The sequence below is a fragment of the Solea senegalensis genome, linkage group LG8 (assembly GCF_019176455.1).
Source record: "Solea senegalensis isolate Sse05_10M linkage group LG8, IFAPA_SoseM_1, whole genome shotgun sequence".
In the NCBI taxonomy this organism is placed as follows: Eukaryota; Metazoa; Chordata; class Actinopteri; order Pleuronectiformes; family Soleidae; genus Solea; species Solea senegalensis.
The window spans coordinates 10,480,768-10,505,588 of NC_058028.1; the positions used below are offsets into that span (position 1 = coordinate 10,480,768).

A 24,821-nucleotide genomic window follows, 5' to 3' on the forward strand; every position below is an offset into this window, starting at 1 on the left:
CTATTTATTATTATAATATTTGATTTTTTTATATGTGGAAGTTTAAAAAATAAAGAAAAAAAACTTTTATTCAGTCAATATTTGCACCGTTGCCTTTATTCCAAATGTCTTTTGAAGGGACACAGACCTACAGTGATACACAAAGGCCTGACTTGGTCACTGATATTGAACGTAAACATTACCGCATCACATCAGCATGGAAGACCTTGACAACATTCACCATTCTTCATGCAGTTTCTGCAGTTATTCCAGAAATAGTGTTACGACACCCACAGCATGTTATCTGAAAAGTGGTTCCAACAAATGATTCTCAACTAATGATGAGAAAATGCATAATTGCGACATGCTTTCCTCAAAGTTTATCTCTAATTTCTACATCTATGAAATAAGCTTTGAAAACATAGGCATGACGCCTGGTTTCGACTCACACAAGAAGAAAACTTCAAAGTTGTCGTTTGTGCTTTCTATGAGTTCTACACGTTTGTACTACACACAAAAAAAGTGTATACTTAAACACAGGATGTGTGTTCCAGTCCCCGAAACAGCAGGAAATGGTTCATAATTCAAGTAACGACCAAAGACAAAAAAATAAAAAAACATAATAATGACACAGACAGTTTTTAAAAAAAACATTTGAAACAGACGTAAAAAATAGATTTGAAAATGTTGGTTATAAAAAGATATGTACAGGACATAATATACAAAAACATAAAAAAAACGTACGAGACACAAAATCGTACTTCAGTCTTTAACGCTTTGGAATGTCTCGTATGTGTTGGAATGCCTGATTTTTCTAAAAACTCCCAGAAATATTGTGTTTAAAAGTGAAAGCAAACACAAAGATTCCAAAGATTTGTCCTGATGTTTGCAGCGTCAACACTGCAGCACCTACATTTAGCTCCGTCACTGGCTACACAATTAGCTGCTGAATATCTTATTGCCCTCCACACATCCACCTACCTCTACTGGTCTTTACAGAACATGATGAAAATGCCTTGAAGTACAGCTTCTCTGCACTCACTAGATATTCAAAACGTTTGAAAATGAGGACAAATGCCTGTCACTGGCCAAGTTTATGACGTCTTCATGAAATGCAGAAATAAAAAAACAACTTATGATTAAGTTTCATGTCCAGAAATCAGCAAACAGGGGGAAGAGCTGATGTTTGGTCCAGAGGTCGACTCTGCCTCGCTGTTTTCCTGAGAGGGTTTTCTCTGTGATGCCGACAATTCGTCTGAGCAAAGATGTTTTCACTTAGCTGCTGGGTTGTTTATCATATCTGCAAACAGACACAACAAAAATCATTGTCTGTTAATGATCACCACAGAGCTGATTTAGTTGAGGAATGGTGCGTGCATGCATGCGTGGGTCGCTCAGTGGTCGAGCGAGTAATCTCTCGACTCGAAGGTTGAGTTCGATTGCCAGCTCCATGTCTCCATGCCAATGTGTCCTTGGGCAATACACTTAACCCCATGTTGCTCCTGAAAGTAGTGTGAAGCAGCTTTGAGTGGTCTTCGAGACTAGAAAAGCACTAAACTAAAGGATTTTTAAGAAGTGGCCATTAAGGAGGCAAGAAGTATAACTGTTTTTATATGTGGGAATAAATTCAGCATGTTAGGACTGAGTTTTGCCTTCAACCTCACGTTACATTCGTGGCAACAATATGTGATCTCAGGCTACATTGTCTGTGTGCAAGTGTTATATGTATCTGTTGTTTTTAAATGTAATCCTGCTGCTGACCTCAGACTCTGCTCAACTGTGAATCGTGGGTAAAATCGGGCTCAAGATCTTATGGCGCGTCAGCAGCTTTAGGTGACGTGTATGTCCCAAGACTATCGTCACAGCATTTGCTGCCATATTGATTATGTAACTCCTGATTTAATAGTACTTCAATAATAGCGTACCTCATGATACTCTGCGACATTGCTTCTTTTTTGTTTGACAGCATATCTCATTCTTTACTGGATGTCCACTAGTTCCATGGAAGTACAGTGATGAATCTCTGGAATACCCCTTTAAATAGGGTGAACTTTTTTAATTCTTCTTCTCCATATTCTCCTTGTGTCTGTGTATGTTTTCTGGTTTCCTCCTGCATTCCAAAGATTATGTCGATAGGGTTTAGAATGAATGCAAGTGTTAAAGGTCCTTTGTCTCTGTTTTTTGTCTCCCCTGCCCCTCCCCTCACTAAATATCTGCTAGGATTATCTGGTCCCGCGAGCCTCTTTTTGTGACCGTGATGAGTACTATCAGGTGTGTCTGCTGTTTATTACCTTGCAGTGTCTGTCGGACCTCGTTTGGCAAGTCATCCAGCTCCTCCACACTTTTCCACAGACGGCTCGCCGTGGCTTCTCCCGGCAGCTGTCTGCCCTTCCACTCCACCAGCATCTTCAGCTTCTGCATGGTCACATCTTTCTCTGCCGCCTGAATGTCATCCAGGTGCCTGGAGTTCAGGTCGAGATAGATGGCCACCTGTTTCCACTCCCTGCCCAGTTGCTTGGCCACCTGTAATAGCTGCTTCTCGGACAAGTCCTGAACCTGAGGCATTCCTGTCTTCACTCCGTCTGGAAAAAGACAAAAAACATGGGTCAACATACAGGTGGATCTGGAAGTATGATCAGTTCTGGACTGGTTTCTGTTCAGTCAGTAGTTGGGGGCCACATGGTTGGTGTAATGGTTAGAACTCTTGTCTTTGTAGCAAGAAGACCCAGGTGTGAGCCATGGTTGGAATAAGGGTCTTTCTGCATGGAGCTTGCATGTTCTCCCCGTGTGTGTGTGGGTTTTCTCTGGGTTCTCCGGTTTCCTCCCACAGTCCAAAAACATGCAATATGGGGATTATGTAAATTGGACACTCTAAATTGACCATAGGTGAGAGAGTGAATGGTTGAATGGTCATTTGTCTCTATATGTGGCCCAGCGATGGACTGGCAAACTGACCCAATCTATGTCTATATGTCTATACGCCTATGTCAGCTGAGATTGACATAGGCACCCCCGCGACCCTCCTGTGGAGGATAAAGCAATAGGAGATGGATGGATGGAAGTCAGTAGTTGGTAAATGATGCAGAAAGTTACCTGACTCGTCCTGCCAGCGAGGCTTTTTACAGAAGGCTTCGTCTTCTGATGGACTGCTGCTCCTCTTCCTGCCTGCAAGAGACAAAGGATACAAAACTTAATCGATTACTAAATTAATAATTTTTTATAAAATAAAAACACACTTTCTGACATCATATCTATGGTTTGTGGATTTAAAAAAAAAAAAAAAGACCATTTCAGGATGATGTCATTTTGGATTTGTTCAGACTGCTATAGATTTTATAGAGACAGATATAATAACACACCCTCAAATTTAATTCAAATGGGATTCAAATCAAACCGCTGATGTGCTGTGTCTCCGTTTGAAGGCTCTAGCTTGTTAAAATCAGAAATTGAAATTGTCCCTTGCATCACTCACAACACAATATACACACCGGCAAAGTCAGAGTACAGTGACAGCACTGAAACACCGCAACATATACCAGTCTCCTACATCGCACAAGACATGATGTGCCTACATTTTACCTGCACCCAGGACTGAAAGCTGAGCCACAAATATGGACACGATTATGTTGATACCAAAGCAACCCATGCACACTGGTCGGTCTGGACCAATAATTGTTAATCGCAGCCGTAATGCGGAGTCTGTCCTGCAGCATAGGAGAAATGTAATTAAAACAAGAAATGAGCTTACTGTTAGTCCTTTTCCTGGGCTTCTTTTCTGTCGTATCCACACAGTCACCTAAGAAAAGAGTCAAAACATATATAAACATCACCACTGTACAGTGGAAACAAACCATGTCCATGTCCTAATTGGTAATTCAAAGATGTAACATGCATTAATACCTTCTCTGATGGTGGAGGACCATACAGTCTGATCAGACTCAGTCTCTATAAGAGACAACTTAAAGGGCGGAGGCTGCTCAAAGTAAGCTTCAAAGTAGCCTTTCATCTTTGTCACCGCGAGAGTGAATTTCAAATCCTGTACAAAAACACATGAAGACAATTTACCGGCAAAGTCAGTGTGTCAGTTTGTGTTTACACTTTAAAGTCGACGCACAAACCTGGGGTTTGATGTCTCCCTCCGGCTCGCTCAGGAGACGATACGTCCCCTCGTCCAGTTTACACGTGGGAGGCTTTTCGATCCGGATGTAGCGATTCTTGTAGCCCCGCACTTGTTTGCATATATCCTAGTTTACATCACAACAGCAGAGAGGGAGGGAGACGACATGGGAGCAGGAGGTTAGTTTGTTTCTCGTGGGACCGAGCAACATATTGCACACAGTGATGGGGAAACAAAGTCACTAAGACACTAAAACTCTCTTATACAACTCAGCTCTTATACAAGGTCAGGAAACACCAAGGAGAAGAAGTGGGTTTTTAGTGGAGATATTAAATCAGGCAGTGTGGGAGCTAGTTTAATGTTTGTGGGGCAGTTTTTTCTACTTCAGAGCCACATCAGCAAAGGCTCTGTCTCCCCGCTGTTTTAATCTTGACCTAGTTACCACAAGAAGAGACCTTTCTGCAGACCTCAGTGATCGTGACGGTGGATAAGGATGTTAAAGATCACTGAGGTTAGATGTACAGTAATTGGGGCAAGACATTCAAGGCTGTTCAAGTAAAAAAAAGCAGAATTTTAAACTTCCTTCTAAAATGGATACGGAACCAGTGCAGAGATGTCAAAACAGGAGTGATATGCTCTCGCCGCGCGAGTTCCAATCAACAGACGTGCAGCCGGACTCAACACCGACACCGAGGACATTACAATGATCAAGTCTTGTAGAAACGAAAGCATGAATGATCCTCTCAAAATCATTCAAAGATAGGAAAGGCTTGAAAAAAAGCAGGTTTCGATCACTGAATTTATCTGCAAATCCCTTCTTGGTCAATTTTTTCTTTTACACCCAGATTAGTTACAATAAAAAGCCGCATTAGTGCGTCATCTGTTCCTCTGCACATGTGATGTTATTATTCACCACCTGCATCCTCCCAAACACATAAGCTCTCACACACACCAATACTCTCTTCCTGAGTCATTATAGAAGTTCACTGAGCTGACTGTTGCAGCTGTCACAGTTTAGTAATGCACTTACACACACACAGACACACACAGAAACTACTGGTCTCAGCGCTAACACCTCTTTCTTCTTGACCACAAAGCCTATTCTAAAAATAAATATAGATATACAAATTACGATAACATATATCGCAGGGAAAATTTTAAGGTCACTGAGTGACAGTGAAAGATGAAACAGCTGTATTTTAATTCAATCTTATTCAGTTAGATCTTTGTCTCTGTGACACAAACCTAGAAATTTGGTGCCTTTACCAAAAAAAAAAAAAAAAGTCAGCCAGTATCAAAACCAGTGTGAAACAAACAAGAAGTAAAACTTGCACTCTTTCTCTACATCTGCTCTAACTCTTGTGCATGTTGTAGGTGAGGCATTTTGCTGGAGTTTTGTCCAAAGAGAAACCACCAAAAACTTAAGGAGACTCAGGTGACGGTCTCATGAATGGAATATTTTTCGAGTTGTACACGTAAAACTTTTTCTTTTCTTCCGTTAAAAACAAATAATGTGGTTTTTGGAGGTTGATGAACAAAAAGTGGGAAATGGGATTTTTTTCTAGAAAGAAAGTTTGTAGCACTTACACATACAATTGCATAAATGAAACAGGTTCCTGTCTGAAGGTGGGATCACAACTCTCACATGTACATACACTTTTAAAAAATGAAAGTAAAACTATGACGGGAGAATTTCTGGAACACCCACCGTGAGGGACGGTGTCTGGCTTTGAACATGCAGGAGGCAGGACGGACACTTGCCACTCCTTCTCTGCGTTCTCACACACAGTCCCTTAGAAAAGAGGTAACAGGTTTCAAAAGCAACTACGGTGATCTAAACCTAGATTGACTGAACACTAACAACCATCAAACGCTCCGAGATCATGATTGAAAAGCCCTGTTTTCAACAAACAGTCTGGTTTGGGTCAGCTCTGTACATGACGTGATGCAATTATGAGTTTTAAAAAAAAATGAACGTTTGTGTTACAGATGTTACAGATCTAACATTCTACTGTAATTTCCAAGACATTGGATTTTGTCTTGGAAATTCCTTCTGCATGTGGTCTAACAGCATTATCAAAACAAACCGTTATCCTCAAAGATTCTGAATCGATTCAAAACTTCCAACTTCCACAGGTGCCTTAGTTTCATTTCAAAAGACCTGCACCATTACAGCGGAGCACAAAACAAAAGCCTCAGTTTTATGGTTACAATTGAGCCAATGTGTGTCATACCCTAACTTCTTATTCTCAGAATACTCTTGCAAGTTTAGCCTGAATAAATGTTTAAAAAGAAAAATGTTGGATTTGGTCTATTCTTGCAAACACTTGACTCTGATTTCAGGACAACAAGACATTTCTTAGACCTTTAAATTAATCAAGCAGCGCTATGTAGTGAATCAATTTTGCATCAAGAATCGAGTCGTATTGGGAGATTCTGAAAAATTGACACCTTTAATTATCATGAACCAAAAACATCGATGATGCAGAGAGAGCACTAATGAATATGCTGCTGCATTAATATGCTATTTTGATCATCACTAAACCAGTCCTTAGATTTTTCCCATTACTCATACTCATATATCGCATACACATATCGCTGCTCCCTACTCAATATAAAATGAATCATAACTTTGGTTAAGCCTGAAGATGTGACCTATAAACACACAAGCCAGGATGTCCATATAAGGACTTATTCCCACGGCAATTTATCAGTGTTGTGTACGCACTAAGGGTTAAGTTTTTTTTTATTAAAACAACTTCCCCAATTTTTCAGCGTCTGAAATGTGAACATGCTCTGGGGGTTTTTTTTTGGTTATGTGAAGGGTTGAAACTAGAAAACCAAATTGCTGTTTTGTGGCTCAAACAAGACACATTGTTTTGGAAACACCGCCTGATATGTTGTTCACGAACCCGAAATGGTATAAACCAAACAATCAAGTGATTAAACAGGAACATAATCAACAGATCCGTTATGTAATTATTAATCGTTAGTTGCAGCCTTACAGAATTAGCCGTCCATCTGTGCCCGAGAACGTCACCTTCCAAGCAAATAACACAAACCAAGAGTGGTGTCTGACAGCGGCAACTAAACATTAACCCTGTTTACAATGAGGAAAGCTCATACCTTTCCTCCTCCCTACCTAACCCACGGTGGACTTTCAACAGAAACACTGAGGTTACACGATGTCAGATGTCTTACTTACTACTGTCATTACTTGCTCTTTCAGACGAGACTGCAAAACAATCCCTGCTCTAGGTCAGCAGTCAACAATTTTCCTCTTTTTTTTTTTTTATAAAAGGCCACGAGTCACAACATAAGAAATACAGATCAGACGCTGTGTTTGTGATCATTTCATTCAGAAAAGGCCAAAGGTTTCTCTGTCACAACTTACTCCCTGTTACCAGAAAGGGTACGGCCAAAAATGCCACTGAGATGAAAGGGCACAATCCTGCTGGTTCAAGTCCTGAGTCCAAATACACAACAGGGAGAGAAGCCTTGAACATAGAGTGTACAGAATTTTCCGACAAAAAAAAACAAGGTATTTAATCCAAAAATACACCCTGTCAATCATCTTTAGTGACCCACTAAAAGTGTGTGGTGCTGTTATTTGAAGAGACACTGCCCCCTGCTGGTGTTTTCTCTTTGTTTTGCTGTTGAGCGGCAACAATTTGTCCACCGTGTTAAAAACCTCTAACCCAGGGGTGTCAAACTCAGCAGACACATACAGCACGATTTGATCTCAGATGGGCCAGAAAAAAATGTTTTTCCTTTGTTTCACATTTAATGAAGTCTCTTTCTACAAAACAAATTATGAACAACCTCAAATTTCTTCTTAAATGGGAAACTTAAGCATAATGTTGTTGAAATTGCACTTATACGTACAGCAGATCTACAAAGGCACAAAGAACTGAGAAATATAGTATTGTGTGAAAATGTCAACAAATTCATCCTGCGGGCTGGACTGGACCCACTGATGGACCGGTTCTGGCCTGCGGGCCATACATTTGACACCCCTACATGTGGAGTGGACAAAAGCTGTTCAAGAGGGAATGAAGACGTGGCTTCTTTTCTGTTTGAAGTCTGAAGTTGAAGAACTGACATTTCTCCAATAAATGTAACTTAACTGAGACTTAAGTGGAGTTACAAAGTAACCCTGGAGGTCTACAGTGCTGAGTTTGAGCTCTGGATCATTGGTGTCACCACTTCAGCTAATGCAAGGTAGAGCGTCTGGGTCTGATTGAGTGTGACTGACCTAATCTTTTTAACACGCCCCCTATGAAAAGCTTCTTTTCCACTGTTTCTGGTATAGCGGGGAGACTCTGTGTGGATGTTGAGCTGTAAGCAAAGTCAACTTCATTTATATAGCCCCCCCACAAAACTTGACAACAAAGTCAGACTCAGCAAAGCTTGATGACCAGAGGGATGAAGAAATTTTACGCCTACGACAAACACTTACTTTGATGTCAGATGAACTGTTAGTGGCCAGGTACACATGGAAACTGTAGCTGTTGTTGTCGCCTCCCAGCTGTTTATAGACCAGGACCACGCCGTGGTGCTCCACAGACTGGCTGGTCTGGATGATGGGACCCACAGGTGAGAGCGACGTCACGTTCCATTTCACGTGGCTACCTGTGTGGTCCACTGTCGGCTCAATGAGAGGACGGTTGCCCTTGATGTGTAGGACGCTGAAGGTCATGTCCTTTTCTGGGTCTGTGTGAAGATTATAGAAGTTTGAATAGTTTTCCAAGAAAACAAGTCTTTGTTAAACACAGGCCTAACAAAGTCTCTCTTCTTACCAGCGAGGCAGATGGAGTGAGGGAACTGAATGGACTTGAGAACAGATGCGTCCTTGCCGACTGTGTCCACATTGAAGATGGGTCCCGCAAACTTCCAGGAGTCTCGGAGGAATGCGCCAAACTTGGACCAGGACAAGACCGAGTACCTTATGAGAACTCGCTCTGATGCTTCAAACACCAGACCGGTGACCGAACACTCGTACGCTCCCTCTCCTTCCAGCTGCACCCTAAAAAAAAAAACACATGGTATTTTACGCCAGACTATTAAGGCCAAACAACAAAAAATAAAGTCGTAATATTATGAGAATAAATAATCCATATGCCATAAAGTGCTGGGTCCACTATTATTGGTTTGTAGTTTCACTCCTTCTGGTATCAGATGATTTCCTCCAAAACAGAATCAGTTTCTTGCACAGTCTTGATGCTAAAGATAATGTGGTGTTGATGTGACAAATGATTAAGTATTTCCTTATTTGTGAAGCCCAAATCAAAATATAACTTCACTAAATGCTCTGCGTTTGCAGGTTGTAGCTAATGACTTTATTCTTGTAACGTTGGGCTCTATTCTCGACTGTTTTAATGCTATGAGTTTATTCTTGAAAGATAATTAATACTAATACTCCGTCACAGTATAGCGATGGTACGGTATCACTTTTTTGTGTCCGATACCGATATGGACAAACTCTAGTATCTACCGAAACCAATATTAGTCTGACACAGTCATTTTAGACCATTTATGAACGTACAAAGCGGTTAACAACACATTTATGCTGAAAATAATTCTCCAACTGTGTAACTTGTGTATGTAATAAACAAACCCAAACATGACTCAGCTAAAATGATATCCGATTCAGTGGTTTTGGACCGATACCGATTCTGGCCGATACCGATCCCTAACACTATACGGAATCAATAAAGATGTGCAGCAGAGGGGAAAATATGGCACTCACTGTAATCGTCCCTTGGAGATCCTCCTTGGAGTAACGATGTCATTGCCATGGCTCTGAGAAAACAAAATGACAAAAGTCTATAAAACACTACAGTCAACACATAAACACAAACACACCAAGTGCAACTGTGGAAGGTTTCTGAGCTCACCTGATGGATGGCTCTGCATTTTTCACAGCATACTTTGAACTGCCTCTCATCTGTCACAGAGCACGACAGCAACCCACCTCATGTTATTTACAGAGCAGGTGCCACCATCTGTGATACAGTGCTGCACAATCATCTATGATCTGCTCACCTTTCCCGTTCAGAACGTCTGCTTCACGTCCAGCGGCTGACTCTAAAGGAGAAAATCATTCATATGAAAAACTTAAAGACGGAAGTGCATTGGCAGACATTTCACATCATTGGCTGCGAGTGAGGGTGGAGCGCTGCTCAGTCCAACATTTTGCGGCATCATTTTGTTTTATGGCTTTCATTAAGCTGCGGTTGTGGCCGCAGTCCAGTGAGTTACAAATACAGCCGCAACAAACGACGCAAGCAAAGTGACATAACATGGAAACAACAAACTGTTGCTTTGCCTGAGAAGGCAGATATGAATATGTTTATGTATATATATATATATATATATATATATATATATATATATATACATATATATATATAATATATATATATATATAAAAATATTATATTATATATTATCATATATAAACTGTTGTCTCACCGTGTTTCGACTCCTCAGCATGAGCATGAGCGTCTTCAGCTTCTGTGAAGAACATGTGTTTAAAAGATCTTCATCTTGTTAAAGCCTTGGGTTATAAGGATTGATTATAGGTTGTTATGTTTACCTTCTTCTTCTTCTTCTCCTCCATCCTTCTCAGCACAGCCTTCAGGGGGAAAAAAACAAAAAAGAAGGAAAAACAATGAGGAAAGAGATATAAAAAAGGTGCATTTTAACATTTTGGGGAAATACTGTAGGATTAGTCTGGGTTTTTCCAGCGTGGCTTTGTGTGAGAACATAAATGACATTTTCCAGACATTTCTCTACTTTGTGAAAAATTACAAAATACAGACGCAAAATCTCTGGTTTTGCCTGCTGCACGCTCAACCTGAACCATCACCTGAATATTCTGAGATGTTCCTGCTATGATGAACTCAAACAAATATCCTGAGCCAATTACCAAGGATATGATATTAGAGTACTGTAAATCATTTTCATTTTCGATTAATCTGATGATTATTTTCTCGAAGAATTGATTCGTTCTGTCCATAAAATGTTAGAAAATGTTAAAGATAATGATCTTTCTTTCTTTCTTTGCGATGTGGAGCAAAGAAACCCGACATTATTCACACAAGAAGCTGAAAAATCAAAGAAGTTGGTTTCATTATTCAAAAAAACAGAAACTGACTATCAAAATAGTTGACAATGAATTTAGTGCTGAGCAATTAATCGAAATGTTATCAAAATTGCGATTATTTTATTTTCAAATCACACAGTATTTCTTAAAGTGTGTCAAATTACCATTTGAGATTAAATATTGTCCTGATCTTTACACATTATATGCTACAAACTGAAAACAACATCTTTGTTTCTCACAGTAATCATTTTTAATAGGTTTATCAAATGAAAATGAGAATAATTATGGAATAATGACCATCCCTACTCATATCGCAATAACTGCAATTCGATATTTATATAACCTAGTAACCAATAATAATAATCAATGAATGGATTGATCCTTGTGTGTCTCTCACCGGAGTCGTCATCCTCCTCTTCATCCTCATCATCTTCCTCTGAGCTCTCGTCAGTGGACGTTCCCGTGTTATCTGTTTGAGAAAAATCCACATGAGAGCTGAAGACTTTGTCATAAACTTCCAAAACAATGACAAACAATGTGTAGTATTAGAATTAACATGTGATTTAAACAAGTGAATTGTTTTTTTTGCTGCAGATGAAATGTTGTGGAGAAAATGAGCGGGTTTTTCAGTGTTTTGTTGAGATATGTATGCTCACCTGAACTACTGCTCTCACCTTCTGTCAGATTATCTGTAAGAAATTAGTAAACGTTTAGAGGTTAGTGCTGTTTCAAATGGAAAAATGTGAAAAGGGTCTTGTATGTGACTAATAAATGGACTCTTAAACGCAGAGGTGGAAAGTAATGAAATACATTTACTTGTGTTACTGTAATTGAGTAGGTTTTTTTGTGTACTTGTACTTTTTTAAAGACATTTATTTGGGTTTTTTGGAAGTGCTGCACTTTGCTACGTTTTAAATCACATCCGTTATGGAGTAAAAAAAGATGTTGGCCTGAATTTAAAATAAAAATAAAAAATAAAATCATGCACCAGAAACTTTGGCAATGAATGATGGGGACATTATGTGATTGCTTTCTTTTATTTTGTCAGCACTTTCATTTGTACTTCAGCAAAAATCTATCAAAATAGTGATACTTTCACTTGAGTAGAATATTTCAGTACTCCTTCCACCTTTGCTTATAAGAGTAAAGCTGTTAGTCTGAAAAAGCATAACTCTGCAGTAAAAACAGAAAAGAGCTCCCAGTATGTAAATTGGGATCACAAACATCTAAAAAAACTTCCCTCACATTAGGCAAATAATAAAAGTTGAAGCCTCTTCCTTTCGATGTAGACATTTAGGTTTGTGTGCTGTATGTTTTTTCTGTAAGTCTTCCTCCATATTAGTCATTAAAAAGCCGTATCCATCCTTCCTCAGCTGCTAAACTGTGGCACCCTGTGAAGAAGTCTGGGATGAGTGCCATGCCTTAACATTCTGGCACATTTACACAGATGGGTCCAGAGGAAGGTGCTGCTCCTCCTCTCTTCGCAGCAGTGCAGTCACTGTCTGAGGACCGGGGCCATCTGGCAAAGTGCCCGGGCCGGCTAATGGATGGAACCCATCCTCTCTGGCCCACAGAGTTTTATCTTAGACTAACAAGCAGATGCTGCCTCTGCTCGATCTGTCTGCTTCACCTCACTTTGCACTCACACTCTCTCTCTCTCCCCATTTCTCTCTTCTTGTCCTCAAATGCCTCCCATGGCCACTCTCTTTCTCTCTTTCTCTCACAGCTGAGCCAGCAGGCTCTTCTCTTCACTCTGGCACGGCCCATTCCCTTTATCAGACTGACAAACAAGGTAGAGAGCAAACACCAGCCACATCAATGCAAGTGCAACCACACACACTCACACCTGTTTACACAGATTGGAGTGCTTTCATAGGCGCTGCCTGCCACCTGCTGGTCTAAACTACTAACAACACAGCGGATGTCCGTCACTATTTGTCCCTCCTTGTACTAGTTGCAAAGGTAAAATCATATTAATCCCAAATGTCTGGTTGTATTGTATCAATGTTTCATTGTTTAAGATATGTCTGATGTTTTTAAGATGGGGCACGGAAATAAATACATGACATACCAAACATATTTCACAAAAAATGTCATTATTGGAAAAATTAAGGCTCTCAACTTGAATTAAATTTGTTAATAATTCCAGTGTGTTTCACACAATGTAGTATACTGTATATGTTTCTAAAAACATTTTTTTATTGTAATTGGTAACCTAACCCATCAGGAGAGAAAAAAGGTCACATTGCCGTACATCCAATCAAAGACGGTTGCATGTCTGTCTATTATTACCAGGTCAACAACAGGCAGTTGTTTGTTTTTACTCTGAATGGTCAAATTATTTGACACTGATTTAAAAAAAAAAGTTAAAATCACTTTATTTTGATAATCATTGCAATAAATGTCAGACAAGCTCAAGAAATTGAATGGTGATTTTAAACTTGTTCATGAGCAGAAAATGACATGTCATACGCCTGAGGTCAAATATTCACAGAAACTGCGTGTTAACACTATACAACAATATACCAATATAAAGTCACAGAGATGAATCCATTAAACTGTGTGTTAGAAGACAGAAGACACAAGCAAGACCCAACCAGCTGCCATTATGTTATGTGTCCCGTGTACCTTATAAAATGGCCAGTGATTACACCTTATATTGACCCTTTTTAGATTATTATTGAAGAAAATTATTTAGTTCAATTATTATTCATGAATTGTCTACCGCTTTGTCCGCCACATGAGGGTCACGAGGCGGCTGAAGCCAATCCCAGCTGACACATGGCGAGAGGTGGGGTCACACCCTGGACAGTCCACCGCAGGGTCAACACACTCTCTCACATTACACCTACGGGCCATTTAGAGTGTGGGAGGAAACCGAAGTACATGAAGAAAACACGCGCACACGGGGAGAACATGCAAACTCTATGCAAAAAGGCCTTTATACAGACCAGGTTGTGAACCTGAGTCTTTTTGCTGCAAGGCAACAGCGCTAGCCACTACTCCTCCTTGTGGCCCTGTCCTAGTTTAAAAGAAACGTACTTTTGCAGTGGTTTGCTGTGTTAAAAATAGAAAATGCAAAATTAGGGGATGCAAGTTATTGTATGACACATGCATAAATCTCGAGCTCCTTTAAGGCAAATGATATGTAAATCAGGAAAAGCCAGGCAGAAAATATGGATGCAAGAAGAAAGGCAAATGAGAACATGCACTTTTTAAATGTCAAAAGGGTGCGAGAGGAAAAGAAGGATTCGGCAGAGAGCAAGAGGGAAGAGATGAAAAAAGGCTTCATGTTTACCTTTGTTTTCAGGTGCAGGGGTGTCTGCTTCTCTGCAGGAGAGACAAGGGAACATTCAGACAACTGTAAATCACCATACAGCCATGCACGACATGTGTCTGCAATGTGTGATGGAAAGAATGGAGTTTGGTGGCTGATAAACATTGTGCAGCTGCAGGCTCTTGTGGTTCATCACTTCTGCTTTTGTGTGAATTACAAAAACAGGAAGCACGTAGAAAAAGTCACTTTCTCACACTTATGACATCAACCCATCCTTCCTGTTGAATGACAGATGCAACACCTTTCCCACCCACACTCTTACGGCCTGACCCACTTTCTTTCAGAATAACGATGCAGGAAATCAGGCACAGACAGAGAGTGGCTGGGGTCATTAAAAACAACAATGCTGGTCTGGTTTGTGTGTGGACATATGAACACATTAATAATTCAGCAGCAGACACAGCAGAACTGCTGCGTGACTATTAACGTAACAACGTCTGTGTCCCGCTCTGAAAATGTGCTCTACAAAACTAATGTACAATAGGACAATAACAATCTGAGACATCCAGTTAAACTAGTTTATTTTATTTGCTGCTCTATGACAGGAAACTGAATATTTCAATAATGGTGAATATTTAAGGGTGTTGTGTTGAGGTTTGGAAGCAGCAACAGAACATTGTAATTCTTAATCAAGAAAATAAGGGAGAAATTAATCAGTAAAGCAATAATTGTGATTTGCAGCCCCTAACATGTATAAGAACAGTGATATTGGTGTGATACACTGTGTAATGACTGAACTGAGAAGTGAAATAACCTGTTGACACAGTCTGAGCTTGAACAAGAGTCAACACGCCTGAAATCCATCAGGGTGAAAAAATAAAAAGGAGAAAAGACGAAGAGCCAACCCCACAGGAAGAACAAGTTCACCAGCAGCAGGCGCGGAAAATTAGGTCACATATCACCTTGTGTCTTTTCCTGTATTACTACCTCAATTGTTTAAAGGCAGAACTGAATGACTGAAAACATAAATTACCCGCTCCAAATAAACGGCCTTTTATTTGGTGTCTGTTCTTCATGATAAGACGCTGTGGTTTTGCAAACATCTGTCCAGGAAACAGTGTGTTTCTTTGCTCCAAGGTCACTCTGTTCACGGCTCTGTTAGACACTCACACCAACCACCACCAACAATAACACTGAGGCTCATTAGTTGCCATGGTAGTCATGGTTTTTTTCCTTTGAACAGAGTTCTGTTTTTCATGTCTCATCAAACAAAAAAAACACACTCCCTGCATGAGTTTTCACTTTCTCTGCTGTCAATTGTTTCTAACTTCCTCTTATAAAAACACACAAAAGCTAAATATTCAGTGAGGATTTAAAGATAAATCTTTAATTTAAAGATTAAAGATGTGCTCAGATAAACAACTGTCAGTTCGTCTGTATCTACTACACACTCTCTACTCATTATATTTATACCTTTACAACATTCAAAATCTAAATGTTTATGTTAATCATATCCGGGTATAAACAAATAAACTCAAACACTAAACTACTCACATGTCCCGCATGAATAATAACTTGTATTGTGACTCAACTGAATATTTGAAAAGGTCTGACTCGAGTTGCATTCACCAGAAATGTAACCAGCTGTCATTATTAGTATTATTATTAATATCAGGTGAACGATACCCAGACAACAACACAATCATATTCCCATGGGGACGATGAGTCATCGCTGTAATCTCACCCACCTGTGGTCACCACACGACTGGTAATAAATACACTGTACAGTCAGACTGACATGAAAACACCAAGCTTCAAATGAGTTGACGTTGACGATTATCACAGGGTAACGTCAGATAATCCAATATGAAGTTTTGCTCTTAACCGAAAGTGGAAGAAAGTGGTTAGTTGTGGTTTTAAACCTTTCTTTGAGAGCAGGATTAGGATTAGTGTGTTTCAACATGTGTTTTACTCAACCTTTGCCATACTGACATTACAGAGAATTATATTGTGATATACAGTGCTTAGCAAATGTATTTTTTATGTTCCTGGAATGGTTAATACACTAGTATGTAGACGTTGTTTAACCAAAATTACAGTTTTAATGCTAAAACATGATTCTTGTTGTTATCTGTGCATTGTCAAATTGACTTTTTTTACTAAAAAAAGACAAAAATATAGTAAAGCACATTATTATTTCTTGATGTGGATGTCAAATTATAGTTATTTACTTGCATTCCTGGGCAGAAAAAGAAGTTATAGGGGTCACTTTGTGTTGTTATTTGCCAATTAAATAACAACTTTGTTTAATAACAACAGTTTTTGTTTCTTAAATATTAATTACTTAACTGTACGGTATGTTTAATTATTGTCAAGTTCTTCTGAGAAATAATGGGCCCTTTAAATGTGACTGCATGTTGATCAAAAACATGGCCCTTTTTTATTTGCATTAAACTACTAAACTGTAACAAAAGGTTAATGTTGTTAGTTACATGAATACTAAGGGTGTCTCAGGTCTTCTTTATCCTAAAGACACACACACACACACACAGCCTTGTGTGCAGCCTGGAGACACATTACTCCGCGAGTGAGTCATCACAGTGTAACAACAAAGCAGCAGCGTGCGGCGAAGACAACATCAACATCACGTCTTTGTCCCTTTCTCTGTTTACATCTACAGATAACGAGGAAGTCATAAATGACTGTTTGTTAATATTTCTTTAAAATGCACACACAGATGATTCCCAAAGTGAAACGAAAGACACCACTTCCTGTGTTGACGCGAGGCAGAATCCACAGCTGGTGCCATCTCACTGTCAGAGTTTTTACGCGCAAAAAAACGCACGAAGGCAGACAAACACTTTGTTTTCTTAATGGTAACAAAAAAGAATTCTCACCCGTCCTCCAAGTGACATGCCGCTCCGCAGCTCGCCATCTCCGCCACCATCCCTCTCTCTCTCCTTCACCGCACTCCGTTACACTGTATCCTTCCTCCAGCTCGTGCAGCGGCGGCTGCGCGTAAAAGCACCTGAAAGGCGATATGTTGCTCTCATCTGCCGATCGGTGTCTCGTTAAAGCGCTCAACTGTAACTGGCGCAATATCGATCACCGGAGCCTCGTGTCCGAACAACTTCTCCACAACACTTTTTCACCTTTGCATCACTTCACTAACAAAACAAAATAAAACGTTCGGATTTTGCGCATGAAGCCGCTGATAGTTAGCCAAAATCCATCCCGAAAACACTCCGTCAGTGTGGATGCATTGTTTCCTTTTTCACAAACGCTGTCCTTGTGTGTGTGTGCATGTGTGCGCGCGCGCGAGTGAGTGAGTAAGTGACGCAAACAGCGCAGATCTCAACGTCACGATGTTCCGATGCTGCGCAGTGTGTGACACAATGGCACCGCTTTCAGGATCAGCGGCGCTGCGCAGCTGCGGCGCAGCGCATGGACGCTCACCACTGTGCGGCACACGTGGGCGGGGTTCAACATCCCGCCTCAACATGTGTTTTTAGTGTTTTTACCCATCAAATATACAATTAAGAGCACATTGGAAAGCCAGTAATGAACAGATGTTTCCTGTTTACACATATACAAAAAAGCAACAGCATGGTCGTCCTTGTTATGTGATTTAAATAATAATATATGTTAAAGTTAAACAAATAACATTTTAGACATTTATTAAATCTACAGAAACTATCACACTATATGGTGTACTATATGATATGATGATGTATATATGTGATTAGCAAGTGTTTCATTGTTTTTTTCAAAATAAAGTGTCTGCACTGGGAGGAAATGAGGTTGTGCCACTGAACAGTCTTCAACCAGGCCAGTTTGAGCGGGAAAACACGCACACCACATAATAAGCAGCCTGCAGTATCAGGAGGCACCACTAGATGTCCCTTCACACAACAAAAAACATGCTCCACTCTAACGGTAAAACAATGACTCTGCAAAAAAAAAAAGGAGAAAAAAAAGTGGAGACAGTATTCATGTTCAGAAGACTCCGTTTCTGAGGTGATGCCTGGTCTGTGGCTCATGTGGTGAAAATGACATGAAAATGAATCACAAACACTGAGATCTCCCTTTCCAGCAGGGAGAAACACAGATAAGGGAGAGTCTCATGTGAGCGTGAGTGAGATCGAGTCAAGTGGGAGGAATGAGTGAAGGATCAAGGGCTTTCCTATTGATCTTCCACACATTGATCTGTTCCCTTTCTCCTCTCTCCATCCACCTGTCAGTCTTTTACAGATGGATGTGTAGTTTGAGAGGAGAGAGGGAGGGAGAGAGGGGGAGAGAAAGAGAGAGAGAGATGCCTGAGACAAACAGGAACCTTATCCAAGTCTCAGAGTCTAAAGGGAGAGATCAGCTCCACTGTGCAAGGGGAGACGGCACACAGATGAGACTCAGTGGCGAGACAATATCCCCAATACCACAGGAAATGAGAGGAGATAAATTGAGAGCAGTGGATCAAAGGGTGGAGGGAAAAAGAGAAGAGGGTGGGAGAGAGGAGAGGATAAGGTGACAAAGTGTTTTTGTGAAAAGGCTGACTGGGGTAAAGAAAATGAAAATGCAATATGAAATTGGTGAAATGATGCTTACTATTGGGAATAATTTGAGCTTGAGTTGCAAAAAAAGTATTGGCTTTCAAGAGAAAAGACCTGGGATCAATAAACATTTAGCAGGAATACGAATCTGCAGGCTGTACCTATATACATGTACATGTCTGTTTGCCAAAGTGGACAAATAAAGGTTTGATCTTATGATGGGGGTTAAACTTAAGTTACGCCAATTAAAGAGAAGAAGAAGAGAATATGAACACATGAACAGATCATCGTCAAAAGTATTTTACTCACAAGCACAAACGTGGACAGGATGATGGCACTAGGGGGACAAAATGAAGCAGAGTTTATTTCTATAGCACATTTCAAAATAACCTCAATTGACCAACATGCTGCACAAATAATACAGAAAAATCAAACAATAAATCACCAAAAAAGGAGAAGCTAAGTAGCTTTTAAATAAACAGTGTATGCATCATGGAAAATGTATTGCTCAACCAGCCAGGGACAAAAGATACATCACAGGAATGTTTTTATTTATTTATTTATTTGGACAAGGGTCTGGATAGACTTCATCCTCTGAGAAACATGAAGGTTTATTCACGTTTATGCAAAACCATCATGTAGACAGTGAGATATTGCTCAAGATATATACGTTTTTATTATTATTGTTTAACCTTTATTTTAGGATAATCCCACTGAGATTGCAAATATCTTGTCCAAGGGCGTCCTGGCCAAGAGGCAGCAGCAACAAACACACATCAACAAGGACGACTCGGCCAAATTTCAAAAAAACAATAACAGACAGACATTAGAGAACCAAACTGACAGAATCATAAATGCAGTGACAGACCAGTGATTTAGTCCTCAGAATGATTTTAAAATTATCCAGAGCAATTTTCTTTGAGTTTTAGGGATTGCATGTAAATTCTCCTACAAATTTTAGTCTTTAATCTAAAAGGTGAGATCAAAAGTTCATCTATCTGTGCATTTTAGTTTGAAATTAGACACCAGTCACTGCACTGTTTTCAAATGATAAAAGTAGCACACGCTCATGGTTTTGTTGCAGTAAGCATTTACAGACTGGAAAGACTGGTTATTTCTCTCTGCATATTTCTCTCTGCATGCGTTATTTCTCTCTGCATCTGTGTCATGTCAGATTATATGGTTTATAATAAATATTTTATATAACCCTATCTAGCTATAGATCTATTTTTAGAACAGTTCGTTGGAGAGGTCAACTGACTTTTGTGGCTCAGTTCGTCTTATTTATTGCCCTGTTTGTGTGTGTGTGTGTGTGTACCTGGTATTCCTTATGTTGTGGGGACCTAAATCTGTTTGCACAGCATTATGGGGACTTGTCTTCCTTATGGGGACAAAAATCAAGTCCCCATAACATAAAAGACGAGATTTTAAGGTGAAGACATGTTTTATTTAAAGTTAGGCTGAGATCAGGATTAGGTTAAGGTCAGGGGTCAGGGGTCAGGGGTCAGATTAGATCAGTAGTAATTATTATGGTTAAGGTCAGAGTAAGTGTCAAAACCAAACCAGTGTGTGTGTGAGTGTGTTGTGACTAAGCTTTTTTTTATATCGACAAACCTGTTTGGAAATGATGATGTCACGCACCCAAGAGGGTTAATATGAGCCCTCATTGTGCAGACTCATTATCCAACACACACACACACACACACACACACACACACACACTTGCACAGCACATACAGTATGAAGACAGTCAGGGAGAAAGAAAACCTGTTCATTAGTGCTCAGACATCCTCTAATATAACATATATGTATTCTCTCTCTCACACACACACACATACTTCATGTTGCTGTTCTCATCACATCGTCACAAAAGTCTCGCCCGCATCCACTGCTGTAGACCCTGCGAGAAGATGATGATGGAGGGAGAGAGAGAGAGAGAGAGCTGAACACAAGACAATTCAGAGCAACACGTTTGCAGAGAGGAGAGAGAGAGGCTCTGGAGATCGATTTCAGTGGCAGCGTCATTCAACCTTGTACCACCATTATGTATAATGCATAGGGCCTAAGGGTTGGCAGTCGTCAAAAATTCTTTTCCAGTGCAATCGATAGGTTGACCTCACCTATATGAGGACACAAAAGCAGTGTATGTATTGTGATTGGATTTACTGGGACCTGTTACTCCACTCTGTGGCCTGTGCTTGTTTCTTCTCTGTTATCTTATTGGGGTTTTTATTTCTGTTTTATATGTATATGTCTGGATAAACTGATATATTCACATTCTCATTCCTAAGTGTGCTTACATGGCAAAGGTGGTCCATTTAAAACCAGTGTTCCCAATATTGTCCTGTGTGAAATAAACGTGTACTCATATTTTCGACAGCATCACATATTTGTATTGATGAGCTAAATTAGAGGTCTGTGAACATGAGCGATCTCTCTGTATAACATCTTCCATTAATGATGGATCTACCAAAGAGTACATGAAGTTTTTAATGTTTTTAATGAAAAGCTTTTAAATATAAACTATGTCTGTTACATTCAAACTAAAGTCATATTAGTTCACACACAGATTCTGTGTATTTTCCATGTTTTCTTGGCACATCTGTCCTTGATATGGTCAGTGTTTGGATTTGACACCTACACAGTCTTACAAAAAGATCCTGGGACAATTACATTGTCCCTTATCACCAGATGGGGTTGGCCTTTATTGCTACACAGTTTTATATCTTAGCAGATGTCCTGTCTGGATGCTGGGATGTGACAGAGGAATAGAGGCCACAATTAAGGCAATGTCTACACTGTGGACCCTCCTGTCACATCAGTTTAAGCTCTTGTAAGTCTTAAACTAACCCTTCACTTTCGTAAGTATACTATTCCCAGTCCATAAGCATTTATTTTCTTGTCTTTGTCCTTTTATGTTTTTTAAGTGCCGCTTTCTCGCTGTGCTGTCAACTCCTTATTTCAGAGCCCTCAGGAAACTCCAGCACCACAGAAGGACGAGCACTTGGATGTGATGTGGGCGTTTGGTGGGAGGGACAGAACTGGAGGCCGTGGTATGTTCACCTTCTGCGACACAGACACAGACACACACACACACACACGCACACACACTCTCTTTCCTTTTAGAGTGACTCAGTGGAGTAGTGCGGAGGCAGGGGGTCAAAAATCCCCTGCCTCCGCCTCCGCTCAAAACATGTGGGAATGGGAAAACTTTGTCCTATATTTAACCTCCAGGTGTTTGGTGTTTGGTGTCTGGTGGGAGTGTTTACTGTATGTGTGTGAGACCCAGGATCTGAGTCACCTGCAGGCGGGTTTTGGTAGACAGGTTATCTCAGAGGGAGAAAGTGGCTGTTCCTCTTGTTTGGGCCGGTTTGTGGATTTCATTAGCCATGTGACATTAATGTGTCTGCATCTTAATGTCACACACGGATATAAAAGTTGAGAGATGATGGAAAATGTCACTTAGTGGCTATAATTGTGCAGCTACACAAGGTCACTGTGTTTTACCCTATCAGCAAAGTAACAAACCAGACTCGCTTAATGCAACAGAAAAACAACAGAACACTATTAATTCCTCTACTAATATTAATATAGATATATCTTTAAAGACACTCATGTCCTGACGGTCTGAGCAGCGTGAAGGAGCAAGGCAGCAATTTTTTCCAAAGGACTAAAGAGATGGGAGTTGATCTACAGCATATGTATAAAATGTTTCCTGGCAACATCATGTTCTCATTTGAAAAGAAAGCAACGATGCTGAGTCAAATCACTTAGTGCAATTACCCATTAAAATGGTATAAATAATAGCAGCGTATTATGGCTTAAGATCATCGCGAAGCCAACTGTATATGGTTATTCAGCGCAAAATCAAAAAGAGCCCAGCTCAGCACAAACAGCTCTCAACTCGTCAGATTTATTAACAGCACAGAGATTGATTCCTCCAAAGACATAGAGTGGATTTAACCCCTCTCTCAAAAAAAAAATGGCCAACAACAGAGAACAAGTTTTTAAGTGTTTCCTCTCAAATGTACACAGGATTTTGATTCATCTCTGAGCCAAAGAAAACAATGCTGGGAGAACAAGCTGCATCAAGGCAAACTTTCTTTCAAACATATTTATTAGAAGGGAACATCTGCAACACTTGTTGAGTCGAGATCTGACAAAAAGCATGTTATTGTCACGTTGTGAGTTTGAAAGTGTCTATCTATCTATCTATCTACACTCTGAAGTGTATTCCATGGCCAGCGCTACATGTCCTTCATTCTCGCCTCCCTCTCCACCACATTTGCTCCACAGAATACATAAATCAGGAAAAAGAAATGCGTCAAACTTCACAAAGACACCCACACAAACAAACGGAGAGACAAATATAGTTGCCCTGTACTCTCAACACACACACAGTCCTGTAGACTCCAGCTGAGCGATAAGATTAGAGGAAGTACGTGGGTGTGAAATAGCTGTGGTGTGGGACTCTGTGGATTCACACAATCTACACTGACGGCAGGCCCTGCTTTTTATTAGAATTCAAGCTGATGGGAATACACAGGCGCTGACGACACCCACGCACGCATCCTGCAGTCGTGGGTCTAAAAACTGCACACAAACACAGCAGTTACACGCAAATTAAACAAAACACTTGTTTTAGACAGTCAGACAAATCCATGCCCACAATCCATGAGATTCTATGAGCTCACAGCGCCTGTGATACTGTAGTATCACTCGCTGGCTGGAGAGGCTGAGCTTGGTCTCAAGGCCGTGACCCTGAGGTTGTGACTTCTGCTCTGGTGCAAACAAAGAGAAACCGAGAGCGATCAGTGGGTCCATTAACAAAGCCTGCAGCCTGACAAGGCTTCCTTTGTTTCATAATTAATGCAAGCGTAATAATCGTGACATTGAGCGTTGGGCGGTCCGTACATCAGTGTCTCTGACAGATGAAAATGAACGCTACCATTCATCATTGCACAGAACTAATGGACCCCATAAGACTAAATTATTAAGCACAACACAAGAGACCTTTATGCTAGATTAATGGAAGCAGCCATACACGACATTTTAGCACAGTCAGTGTGTTATCACTTTAATTGTCAGCCAAACAAGAGGCTACATCTTCTGATTATTGGGTTAAGTGAGCAAAGCTGGCTTTGTGTTGCTGCTGTTCACAGATTGTCTGTGTGTAAACTTGTCACTGTTTAACCTCAATCCTCTTTTCTCAGTCTAAGAGTGTAGATCCATGCTTGTACACCGCAGAGGCTCACAGACGTCATTGCACCTGATAGAGCACAGAAACGTTCTGCAAATGTCCAATGCAAGGAAAAAAATATGCCATTTCCTGTGGGATGCAGTTGCTCTCCAATTAGTTTGATGTGTTTCCTGAAAGCTGCTCCTACATGGACAGACAACGAGAAAGTGTATGTATGGAGGGGGTGGGGGGGTGTTCATTCAATTAATCTTACTCACACACAAGAACAGCACTTTGTGGTGTATTTCAGGGGAAGAGAGGGGGGAAAAGAGGCAGGATGTGGTGGATTAGAAACAGACTTGAGAAAGAGAAAATAAGAAAGAAGGAAAAACAAAAGCCAAATGAAGGGAATTTCTTTTTTTAAAATACAATGTCATCAAATCCTTGAGATCGGCGAAACGGTGTAAATACTGCAACATTATCTTATCATCATCGCTGCGTTGTGTAATTTAAACGCTGAGCGGTGTCAAGTTTTCCCTCCATGTTGTTAGTCCCTGCTTCGCAGACACTGTAGAGAGTGAAACGATGTGCTCGAAAATAGCTTTTTCCGTTTT

General features: G+C 40.3%; 1 protein-coding gene and 1 long non-coding RNA gene across 2 annotated transcripts; both read right to left on the reverse strand.

Moving 5' to 3' along the window:
* Positions 1 to 69: 69 nt before the first annotated feature.
* Positions 70 to 10,719, reverse strand: si:dkeyp-97b10.3. The gene is made up of 13 exons (XM_044032333.1): positions 10,695 to 10,719; positions 10,571 to 10,612; positions 10,142 to 10,183; positions 9,994 to 10,043; positions 9,846 to 9,898; positions 8,896 to 9,122; positions 8,556 to 8,809; positions 4,098 to 4,223; positions 3,880 to 4,015; positions 3,728 to 3,775; positions 3,073 to 3,144; positions 2,271 to 2,561; positions 70 to 1,279 (listed from the first exon to the last, which is right to left on the reverse strand). Exons 7-13 carry the CDS (start codon positions 8,793 to 8,795, stop codon positions 1,251 to 1,253), a joined length of 942 nt encoding a protein of 313 aa, XP_043888268.1. The 5' UTR covers positions 8,796 to 8,809; positions 8,896 to 9,122; positions 9,846 to 9,898; positions 9,994 to 10,043; positions 10,142 to 10,183; positions 10,571 to 10,612; positions 10,695 to 10,719; the 3' UTR covers positions 70 to 1,250.
* Positions 10,716 to 17,869, reverse strand: LOC122773566. The gene is made up of 5 exons (XR_006360902.1): positions 17,379 to 17,869; positions 14,503 to 14,534; positions 11,861 to 11,893; positions 11,602 to 11,673; positions 10,716 to 10,733 (listed from the first exon to the last, which is right to left on the reverse strand). It is a non-coding gene; the product is annotated as an uncharacterized LOC122773566 (long non-coding RNA).
* Between the last annotated feature and the right edge of the window lie 6,952 nt (positions 17,870 to 24,821).

Bases quoted from the DNA above. Each gene is read 5' to 3' on its own strand.
- si:dkeyp-97b10.3 (XM_044032333.1), bottom strand. From the start codon at position 8,795: ATGACCTTCAGCGTCCTACACATCAAGGGCAACCGTCCTCTCATTGAG. The intron at 4,016-4,097 runs GTTTGTGCGTCG...GTTTTTGTACAG, and splicing joins AGGGAGACATCAAACCCCAG to GATTTGAAATTCACTCTCGC. The intron at 3,776-3,879 runs GTATTAATGCAT...CTCTTTTCTTAG, and splicing joins GTCCTCCACCATCAGAGAAG to GTGACTGTGTGGATACGACA.